The sequence below is a fragment of the Elephas maximus genome, chromosome 26 (assembly GCF_024166365.1).
Source record: "Elephas maximus indicus isolate mEleMax1 chromosome 26, mEleMax1 primary haplotype, whole genome shotgun sequence".
Taxonomy (NCBI): Eukaryota; Metazoa; Chordata; class Mammalia; order Proboscidea; family Elephantidae; genus Elephas; species Elephas maximus.
The window spans coordinates 20,083,609-20,095,789 of NC_064844.1; the positions used below are offsets into that span (position 1 = coordinate 20,083,609).

General features: G+C 38.9%; 1 protein-coding gene across 7 annotated transcripts in view; it reads right to left on the minus strand.

The window, feature by feature from the left end:
• The window catches only part of MTA3 (metastasis associated 1 family member 3), a 201,617-nt gene that overhangs the window by 90,935 nt on the left and 98,501 nt on the right, over window positions 1-12,181 (minus strand). For all 7 annotated transcript variants that reach the window (XM_049870635.1, XM_049870631.1, XM_049870629.1 and 4 more), the window contains exon 6: window positions 7,267-7,384. In XM_049870635.1, coding sequence (XP_049726592.1) covers window positions 7,267-7,384 — 118 coding nt within the window. The remainder of the gene's footprint in view (window positions 1-7,266; window positions 7,385-12,181) is intronic.

Sequence of the window (12,181 nt, forward strand, 5' to 3'; positions counted from 1 at the left end):
CTCCCCCACTACACTCATAATAACCTTTTATTTTATTTAAGGTCATGTGTCATGTTTCATTTTTTAAAAAGGGGTTCTGTTGCTTCAACAAAGTTCATAAACCACTCACCCGGAAGACTACCAGGTGAAACATTATGTTAAAAGTCAATTAACACTGGTTAATAAACTATAAGATCAATTATTTTAATGGATACTAACATTTCTAAATACAAAGAATGCCTTTATCAGAAAACTGGCATAACTCCGCAAATGCCACAAGCTGTGAAGAATCACTCCTCTGACAAAAAATAAACCTCGAAAACCTTGAGGTGCGATGGGTTTCTCTTTTTATATGGTCTTTTGAGCCATGGTCTTGTAACACAAATTGATTGGCTAAGACTATGCCACTAAAGTATGTAAAACTCATCCAGGGATTAGACAGTGACTACACAAACAAGGGAAACCCCGGTGGCATAGTGGGTGAGTACTACGGCTGCTAACCAAAGTGTTGGCAGTTTGAATCCACCGGGGGAAAAAAAAAGCCAAACCCAGTGGCAGTTCTACTCTATCCTATAGGGCCACTATGAGTCGGAATCGACTCGATGGTACTGGGTTTGGCTTTTTTGGTTTACACAAACAAAGTGCCTATGGCTGACCAAGGGGATTGGTCAGTTTTGCCATCCTGCTAGGCTTGAAAAGGTCAATCCCAGAGAGGTTGAGAAGGACCTCATTACCATCAAGAAGAACAGCCAGGAACACACCATATCCTTGGGACCTGGGGGCCCCACACCGAGAACCTCCTAGACCCCAGGACACAGAGAGAGCTGTAACACTGAAGCCCATGAGAGACAGCAGTGGTTCGAGAGGGCAGACGTTGTTGTTTTTAGGTGCCACCGAGAAGGTTCTGACTCACAACGACCCTACGTACAACAGAACAAAAAACTTCCCAATCCTGTACCGTCCTCATAATCATTGCTATGTCTAAGCCCACTGTTGCAGTCACTATGTCAATCCATCTCACTGAGGGCCTTCCTCTTTTTTGCCGACTCTATGCTTTACCAAGCATGATGTCCTTCTCCAGGAACTAGTCCCTCCTGATAATATTTCCAAAGTACTTAGGACAAAGTCTCACCATCCTCCCTTCTAAGGAGCTGTACTTCTTCCAAGATAGACTTGTTTTTTCTTCTGGCAGTCTGTGGTATATTCAATATTCTTAGCCAACATCATAATTCAATGGCATTGATTCTTCTTTGGTCTTCCTTATTCAGTATCCTGTTTTTCCGTGCATATGAGGCAATTGAAAATACTATGGCTTGAAAGTGTTATCAGGAGGGACTAGTCCCTGGAGAAGGACATCATGCTTGGTAAAGCAACGGGATGGCAAAAAAGAGGAAGACCCTCAATGAGATGGATTTACATAGTGGCTACAATGGTGGGCTCAGACATAGCAAGGACTGTGAGGATGGCAGAGTTTTTTGTTCTGTTGTACATAGGGTCGCCATGAGTCAGAACCTTCTCGGTGGCACACTGGAGTCTTCAAAGTGATATCATTGCTTTTTAACACGTGAAAGAGATCTTTTGCAGCAGATCCGCCCAATGCAATACATCATTTGATTTGACTTCTGTTTCCATGGATGTTGACTGTGGATCCAAGTAAAATGAAATCCTTGACAAATTCAGTATTTTCTCCATTATCACGATGTTCCTTATTGGTCCAGTTTTGAGGATTTTTGTTTTCTTTATGTTGAGATGTAATCCATACTAAAGGCTGTGGTCATTGATTTTAATCAGTAAGTGCTTCAAGTCCTCTTCACTTTCAGCAAGCAAGGCTGTGTCATCTGCGTAACGCAGGTTGTTAATGAGTCTTCCTCCAATCCTGATGTCCCGTTCTTCTTCATATAGTCCAGCTTCTCAGATTATCTGCTCAGCATACAGACTGAATAGGCATGGTGAAAGGATACAACCCTGCTGCACACCTTTTCTGACTTTAAACCACGCAGTATTCCCTTGTTCTGTCCGAACAACTGCCTCTTGGCCTATGTACAGGTTCCTCGTGAGCACAATTCAAGTGTTCCAGAATTCCCATTCTCTGCAGTGTTATTCATAATTTGTTACAATCCACACGGTCCAATGCCTTTGCACAGTCAATAAAACATTGGTAAACATCCTTCTGGTATTCTCTGCTTTCAGCCAGGATCCATAGGACATCAGCAATGATATCCCTGGTTCCATGTCCTCTTCTGAATCTGGCCTGAATTTCTGACAGTTTCCTGTCAATGTACTGCTGCAAATGTTTTTGAATTATCTTCAGCAAAATTTTACTAATGTGTGATATTAATGATACTGTTCAGTAACTGCCACATTCTGCTGGATCACCTTCCTTTGGAATGGGCACAAATATGGATCTCTTCCAGTCGAGTGCGAGGTGCCTGTCTTCCAAATTGCTTGGCAAAGATGAGTGAGCACTTTTAGCATTGCATCCATTTGTCAAAACATTTCAGTTCCTGGAGCATGAAAAGGCAGTGGCACAGGGCTGACAGATGGCTGCAGTGGGTTTGCAGACCTATGGAGCGAGAGCTGAGTGCTTTTGGGCAAGAGGCCTCCTGAAACTTATTGGCAGAGCTAAAGAGCTATAACACCTGCCTGGCTGGGGCAGAAATTGGGCTCAAGAACGGGTCAGTGGCAGAACCCGACAGTGAGGCTTGCCTGTGGGCAGAGCAGAGAAGAGACTGAGAGCAATTTTGGCTGGAAACTATCCTGATCGAAGAACTGTATCCTGTTACTTTCGAGTTGATCCTGATCCTAAATTGTAACCTATTACTTCCCTAATAAACCCCGTAATTCTGAGTATGGTCTGTGAATTATCGAACCCAGTAGAGAAGTAGAGAGTGCAGTGGCTGAGACAGCTGGTGGCAGAACTGGTAAAAAGATTGGAGAATGGAGACCTTTACCTCATAGGAATCAGGTTTGGGCTGATGCTGATTATACTTCTCCCTTGTGAAATTATAAGACTTCACACGCTACCTTTTTCAAATCTCAATTTCTTTTTTGAGAAAGTTGGTAGAATAAATTATTCCACTTCATTTCTTGCTATGGATTGAACTGTGTCCCCCCAAAACATGTGTTGTAATTCCTAACCTCGATGGTGGTGCCAGTGGTCAACAGGTCAGCTGCTAACCAAAAGGTGGGCAGTCTGAATCCACCAGTGGCTTCTTGGAAACCTGTAGGATCGCTCTGAGTCATAATCAACTCGATGGCAACAGGTTTGGTTTGGTTTTATGCCTGTGGTTATCATCCCATTTGGAAACGGGGTGTCTCTGTTACGTTAGTGAGGCAGGATTAGTGTAGAGTATGTCTTGAGTCAATCTCTTTTGAGATATAAAAGAGATTAAACAAGCAAATGAGCTAGCAGAGATGGGGGAAGAGAGATGAGAGATGGCAAGCCACACAAGATCATCCAGTAGCAGAAGCTCAAAGAGACAAGGGCCTTTCCCCAGGGCCAGCAGAGAGGGAACACCTTCCCCTAGAGCCGACACCCTGAATTTAGACTTCTAGCCTCCTCAACTGTGAGAAAATTAATATGTTTGTTAAAGCCACCCACTTGTGGTATTTCTGTTACAGCAGCACTAAATACAAAGATCCTTGTTATTTTTTTCCAAAGATAAATATTAACAATTACAAGCTAGGTAGATATCCTTTCCAAATTACCTCACTCTGCTCAGCCCTTATACTTTTCAGGAACAAACAGCACATTTAAATAGTTATTTAAAATAAATGGGAACTCAGCAATTCCACGATCTGATTTTTCTGCCCACTGCTACTTAAAACAGCCTACCTTCATTACTTAGTTCAGCATTTATTTTTACATCCCAATAAACAAAAATTTCTAGACTTACTAGACACCTAGTCTTATGCTCAGTGCTCAAGAGAAGATCACACCATCAATATGTTGGCAGTCTAAAATTTTTAAAAGTCAAACAGTACAATGCAAAGAGCTTAAAGATGGTGTGAACAGTGTGGTCTGCACAGTTCACAGAAGGGCAAGACCACAGTACAGGGAAGAGTGCCAGAAGGCTTCCTGGGGAATGCAGGATAAGGCTGGGTCCCTCTGTCACAGCCCTTGCACACTCCTTCAGAACAGCACTGGAGCCTTTCCTAGCCTTTGGCCTGACGGCAGAGGGACTTGCTGACCTTTCACCAGGCGCATATGCATTTTTCAAAAACTCACAGAACACTAAAACGGATGAAACTTACTACAAGTAAATTACACCTGAATTAAAACCATGAAAAAAAAAAACACACATGGAAATTGACATAAGCATTTTAGAGGACAATTTAGCATTATCTATAAAACTTAAAACATGTATGGTCCATGATTTAGGAATTCCACTTCTAGGACTATATTTTCCAGTTATATTTGCAAAGTGCAGAAGTAGCCATTATACAAAAGGATGCTCATTACAGCACTGTTTGTAAAATTTTAAACAATAACATTTTTTAAAATAAAATAATGAATATTTAGTGAACACTTAGGTACAGTGTTATTTCTAAGTCTAATGTCAAATGAGAAGGATTATAAGCACCTGAAATTATTTCTGGCAAATTGTTTGTACACAATAGAAGGTCAGTAAATGTAATCTCACAACCTATAAAAAATGGATTCACTGGGTACAATCTATTCAAAACAATCTCCAAACACAGTGCAGTACACACTTGGTATTCTGTTCTCTAAGCTCCATCTTTCCTAACTGACCCTTCCTGGTACTCAAGTTCGTGAAAATATGGAAATCTGATGCCTGGTGTTACTCGCCCTCACCCATCGCTGGCGTTAAGGCGTGCTCTGGTTTACAAAATCCTGTGTATCTGTAGATTTCACTTCTGAGCATCCATTTTTTAGAAGTAAAGCAAGAAGACAGAGGGACCAATGGAAGAGTTCAAGTACTTTGACAACCAGACTTCAGAAACAGAAGTGGAGACCATTCTGTGCATAACATAAATTATAGAGGCCTTAAAAGAAAAGATTAATCAATGCTAAAGTTCTGTACGGCAAGAAATAAACAAAATATACTTAAATTTAAAATCGCTAAATTTCTTTCCAATCAAATCAAGTTAGAGGCAGGGTAGCTGCAATGCATACGAAGGGCAAAGATCCTTAATATCTGAGGTGCTCCTGCCAATAAATAAATTATTAAAAAATAAACAACATAATAGAAAATACAAAAGAAATTTACAGAACTAAAGGCAACTAAGGCAAGCTTACTTAAAATTTTTTAATATTTTGAAGAACTAAAACAAGGAGATATCAATATGTATCTTTAGTATATATGAAGGTAAGAAATCATAGCATTGCTGATGGCATCTGTCCTCTCATACGTAAATTAATACAGCCATAATGAAGGCAAAGGAACATTTTCAATACTTAAAATCTACATAGCAGATCGCTTCCAGGGTCCTATGCTTAAAAACACACATAGCATAAACATACGTTTCGATTTTCCAGGAGCATCATTTGTAACATCAAAAAATGTTAAACACCTAAAAGTCTACCAATAGACTAGAGGAGAACATTATGGTACACTGATGCAAACTTAAGAACTACACAGTCACTGAAAAGGATAAAGTCCCTTTACTTATGAGGAACGACGCTAACGGTACACTGTATAAGGAAGGACCGGGGTGCTGAACAACACGTGCGACCTGCCAATTCACTGGGCCATTGATGGATTATAAACCAACTTGTGAACAGAAAACACATATCCTGAATTATAATGGTAATTAAGTATGGGCTGAGTGAAAGGAAATGGCATTCATTCTCTACATTATATATTTATTTTTTGTGCTTTGTTCATTGAGAGTAAGAATATTTTACTTCTGTGGGAACCACGGTCTCATCTAGGTCAAGTGGCATACCATAGTTTATTAAAAAAACTGCTCTACTTCCTACTTTGGTGAGTAGCATCTGGGGTCTTCAAAGCTTACGAGCGGCCATCAAAGCTACATCATTGGTCCTATCCTATCTGGAGCAAAGGAGAATGAAGAAAACCAAAGACACAAGGAAAATACTAGCCCAAAAGACTAAAGGACCACTATAAACCACAGCCTTCCCATCAGCGTGAGCACAGAAGAACTAGATGTTACTGGCTACCACCACCAACCACCCTGACAGGGATCACAATAGAGGGTCCTGGACAAAGTGGGAGGAAAATATAGAACAAAAATCAAATTCACACACAAAAAAGACTAGACTTACAGGTCTGACAGAGACTGGAAGAATCTCCAAGACTATGGGCCCCTGGATACCCTGGCTAACTCAGAACTGAAGCTACTACCAGAGGCCACCTTTCAGCCAAAGATTAGACCGGCCTATAAAATAAATGGTAACATGCTTCTTAGCTCAGTCAAGAATACGCGACCAAACAGGGAACTCCTGCCTAAAGAGAAGACAAGAAGGCAGAAAGGGATGGGAAAACTGGACGACTGAACATGGGGAACCCGGGGTGGAAAGGAAAGCAGGAAAGTGCTGACACACTGCAGGGATTGCAGCCAATGTCCAAAACAATTTGTGTGTAAATTTCTGAATGAGTAATTAACTTGTGCTGTAAACTTTCACCTAAAATACAATTAAAAAATATATATTTTACTTTTGAAATCAAGCAAATAAACCTTTTTTCACAAAACAATTTGTGTATTAACTGTTTAAGAAGAAACTAATCTGCTTTGTGGACTTTCATCTAAATCACAGTAAAGAGTGAGAAAGACAAAAAGGGGGGGGAGGGAGGGAGGGAGGAAGGGAGGAAGATTTTAAGTATACAGTTATGATAGAAGAAAGATAGGAAAATTAAATCTCATTAGGAAGATCTGTTTTTAAAATGCAGAGCTTTGAATCCCTCAGGTCCATAAAGTACTCAGATCAGCCCAAACATCCACCACAATGTAACCACAGCTTCCATGGACTCCTCAACTAGATTGCTTAAGGGACTCGAGGACCTCGATGCAAGTGCGTGTCACACTGCAATGCTTCAGCATACATCGATTACTTCTTAAAGCCATATTAAAAGAAAATCACAGCCACAAAACTCACAAAAATGTGAAATCTCAAGTGAATAAATGATTGAGTAAATTATTTTCATTTTGTTAAATTTCTAAACATTACAAATTACAAAGAGCTCATAACTTTCAAACTCCACCCCTCAAAGCTGCTTCCTACAATATGAGGGCAGAAATATTTGTGTTTCAAGGTATGAAAATATTTGCTTTCATAGGATTTGAAACCCAAGAAAAACATACCTTCTAGGAGCATTTCTGGAATGTCTGCTTGGTATCTAGGTCCCACTCTGATTTCACCTTTGTCAGCTAATAATGTTTTCACTGAGGGGTCATAGACCAATGAGTAGAAAAAGGTATCCTAAAAAAAAAAAAAAAAAAGGAGATATCTAGGTAAACTTAATTCCTCCTACTTTTTATAAAACAATAAATCCAATGTCACAATAACGAAAGCATAAAAATCCAGAGTGTGTATAAAACTTCATTTCGGTAAATACATTCATAAATCTTTAAGGAAAGCGTACTGTTGTCATCACGTAAAATAGTGTGAAATTAAATCAAGCCAAAAGAAATACCTTACAGTAAAGGTAAACAATAAAGTTTTGTTGTTTCAGTCTAAAAGAAAGCTGTTAACTGCTCTGAAGCTGGATTTTGAAAAGCTAGCCAAGTTAAGTCAAAGGTAAGATGCCTGAAATCGAGTAACCATCTAAACCTCCAAAGCCTTTACCAAACAAGGATGCCTTCACTGACACTAGTATTCTTGTTTTGAAATGTCCAGCTCATAGTTTATTGAAAATATTAAAATGCATATACATTTCATATTAAATAAACTTATATGTAGTTTACTAATTAATGTCACTTTGTACATATTCAGTTAAATATTTGCTAATTATAATTCTGCGGTTGTTTTCAATTCTGAATCATACATATGAATATAGATAGGTATATAAATGTAACAATATAACTATACACCCAACACTACCACCGCCCCGACACATTTTGCAATAGTCCCTTAAAAAGCTGAAAAGCCCCAGTTACAAGCATAATGGACAAAATGGCCTGGCTTCCCATCTTTTGCTGAATGTGCATAACCACTAGAGGTCATTTGGGCCAACCTTCCTGTTCTCTGCTTTCCACTGTGACTCCCTGTATTGTGAATAGGAAAGACCTATCTAACCCCATTATCACCCTTTTACCAAAACCCTGGTGGTGCAGTGGTTAAGTGCTATGGCTGCTAACCAAAAGGTCAGCAGTTCAAATCTACCAGGGGTTGGTTTTTTTTTTTTTTCTTTACCAAAACCCAGGCAAGCAAGCTGCAAATTAGAGACAACGTGTCATATTCTAAAGCTCTCTCCTCTTGGGGCTCTTAAATACTTTGATAAAGGAAAAGGAGAAAACAGAGAAGGTGATACCATCCACTGAGAAATTCTGCACAGTATTTTAATCACGGGTCAAAAAAAAAAAAAAATTTTTTTTTTCCACTGCCAGGAGAAAAGATTAAACCGTAGAACTGTTAAAAAGACACATCACTACGTGACAACTTATGCATAAAAGAGAATAGTATCTAAGGAAAAAAAAAAAAAAAACCTGCAGAAATATACAAATCAACCTGGCCTAATAGTTACCAAAAAAAAAAAAATTTTTTTTTTTTTTTTTTTTAATAGTTACAGGGGATAGTAAGTATGTTATCACAGGTTTTTCTTTTTAAAGACAGACATGAGAAATGAAGACTAACTATACTTGGGAACTAAAGCCATTGCCACTGGCTCAGCATCTGATTTAAAAGTAGAGATATTTCAGGTCACTTTTAATCTGTAAAACTTATTAGCATGGTACTCCACAAAAACAGAACTCTGCTGTGCTCTGTAGTAAAACAAAATAAAATGTTTAGGACCACAGAGATGCATAAGATCCTTAGATTTATATGTGCTGGTATGAAAAAAATTCAAAATACATTTACTTTAAAAAGGAATTTCTAAAAAAAGGAAAAAGAATAAAAGAATTCCAAGAGTTCTTCAGATAATGAGACAATTTTGAGAATGCAGAGAGTTATGAACTAAAGGGTGGTGTTAGAAATTTCTCCTTTGGATTACCATTTTGAAATACGTCAGGCCTCAATATTTTAACGTGACTAAAAAACAGGACAGATTTTCTCAAGAAGAGTCTTGTAATAAATAAAGTGTTGTTGTTAGGTGCCACTGAGTCAGTTCCAACTCATATCGACCCTTTGTACAAACGAATGTAACACTGCTCAGTCCTGCACCATCCCCACAATTGTTGCTTTGCTTGAGCCCATTGGTGCAACCACTGTGTCAACCCATCTCATTGGGAGTCTTCCTCTTTTTCACTGACGCTCTGCCTTAGCAAGCATGATGTCCTTCTCCCGGGACTGGTCCTTCCTGATAACATGTCCAAATTACGTGAGACAAAGTCTCACCATCCTTGCTTTTAAGGAGCATTCTGGCTCTACCTCTTCCGAGACAAATTTGTTTTTCTGGCAAACTATGGCATATATTCAACATTCTTGGCCAGCACCGTAATTCAAAGGTATCAATCCTCTTCGGTTTTCCTTACTGACTGTCCAGCTTTCACATGCATAGGAGGTGTCTGAAAACACCATGGTGTGGGTAAGGCGCACCTTAGTCCTCAAAGTGACATCTTTGTTTTTCAACACTTGAAAGAGAACTTCTGCAGCAGATTTGCCCAATGTAATGCATCATTTGATTTCTTGACTGCTGCTTCCATGGGTGTTGACTGTGGATCCAAGTAAAATGAAATCCTCGATAACTTCAATCTTTTCTCCATTTATCATGATGTTGCTTATTGGTCCAGTGGTGAGGATTTCTGTTTTATGTTGAGGTGCAATCCACACTGAAGACTGTAGTCTTTGATCTTCAACAATAAGTGCTTCAAGTCCTCTTCACTTTCAACAAGCAAGGTTGTGTCGTCTGCGTAACACAGGATGTTAATGAGTCTTCCTCCCATTTTCTTCATATAGTCCAGCTTCTCGGATTATCTGCTCAGCATACAGATTGAATAAGTATGGTAAAAGGATACAACCCCCACCCACACCTTTCCTGACTTTAAACCATGCACTATCCCCTTGTTCTATTCAAAGGACTGCCTCTTGGTCTATGTACTGATTCTGCGGGAGCACAATTAAGTGTTTTGGAATTCCCATTCTTTGCAATGTTATCCATAATTTCTTATCCATACAGTTGAATGCCTTTACATAGTCAATAAAATACAGGTAAACATCTTTCTGGCATTCTCTGCTTTCAGCCAAGATCCATCTGACACCAGCAATGATATCCCTCATTCCACGTCCTCTTCTGAATCCAGGTTGAATTTCTGGCAGTTCCCTGTCAATGTGCTGCTGCAATCACTTTTGAATGATCTTCAGCAAAATTTTAATGGTGTGTAATACTAATGATATTGTTCCATAATTCCCACATTCTGTTGGATCACCTTAATTTGGAATGGGCACAAATAATGGATCCCTCCCAGTCGGTCGGCCAGGAAGCTGTCTGCCAAATTTCTTGACATAGATAAGTGAGTGCTTCCAGCACAGCATTTGTTTGTTGGAACATCTCAATTGGTATTCTGTCAATTCCTGTAGCCTTGGTTTTCACCGATGCTTGCAGGGCAGCTTGGGCTTCTTCCTTCAGTATCATCTGTTCTTGATCGTATGCTACCTCCTGAAATGGTTGAGCGTCAGCCAATTCTTTTTGGTATAGTGACTGTGTATTCCTTCCATCATCTTTTGATGCTTCCTGCATCGTTCAGTATTCTCCCCATAGAATCCTTCACTACTGCAACTCGAGGCTTGGATTTTTTTTTTCCCCCCCAGTTCTTTTAGCTTGAGAAATGCCAAACATGTTCTCCTCTTTTGGTTTTCTAACTCCAGGTCTTCGCACATGTCATTAAAATACTTTATTCTGTTTTTGAGCTGCCCTTTGAAGTCTTTTGTTCAGCTCTTTAACTTCATCATATCTTTGGTTCACTTTAGCTACTTTATGTACGTTCAAGAACACATTTTGAATCTCTTCTGACATCCACTTTGGCATTTTCTTTCCTTCCTGTTTTTTTTAATGACCTTCTGCTTTCTTCATGTATGAGGTCCTTATGTCATTCTACACTATGTCTGGTCTGTGGTCATTAGTATTCACTGCTTCAAATGTATTCTTGAGATGATCTCTAAGTTCAAATGGGATACGCTCAAGGTCGTACACTTTGGGCTCTGTGAACTTGTTCTAATTTTCTTTAACTTCAACTTGCATAGGAGCGATTGATGGTCTGTTCCATAGTCTGCCCCTGGCCTTGTTCTGGCTGATGATATTGAGCTTTTCCATCATGTTTCCATAGATGTGGTCGATTTGATTCCTGTGTATTCCATCTAGTGAGGCCTTGTGTACAGTCGCCATTTATATTGTTGAAAAAGGTATATGCAGTGAAGGAACAGTTGGTCTTGCAAAATTCTATCATGTGATGTCATTTCTATCACCAAGACTTTTTCCTTGTTTCTAACTTTTGTATTCCAATCACCAGTAATTATCAGTGCATCTTGTGAGGCGAATGTGGTAACCACTACACTACAGAAACCAGTCTATCTATCAATGCATCTTGATTGTATGTCTGATCAATTTCAGACTGCAGAAGTTGGTTAAAAAAAAAAACTTTAATTTCCTCATCTCTGGCATTACTGGCTGCTGTGTAAATCTGAATAACAGTCGTATTAACTGGTCTTCCTTATAAGTGCATGGATTATGCTATCAGGGCAGATCTTGAAGCCACCACAGTACAACAAACTAACAGACATATGGGAATAAATAAAGTAGCAACACTAAATAGTGAAAACTATTTTGATGGAACTGGGGGGAAAAAATTTTTTTTTAAACATTAAGTTAAAAACAAATCATAAATACACTGCCAGAGATCAGCTCCTAGCCCAAAGATTGATGAAGGACTGAGTAGTTAATAATCAATGACCAGGGAAAAAAATCCTAAACACCTCTGTTATTTTTCTTCTACAAAAGTCCTTACCATATACAAATTGTTAACAACAAATTAGAAAGAAAAAAAAAAAAATACTACTTTTTAAAAAAAAAAAAAATGCCACTCTCTTGTTATTTCTGCTTCTGTGAACTAAAACTAATTT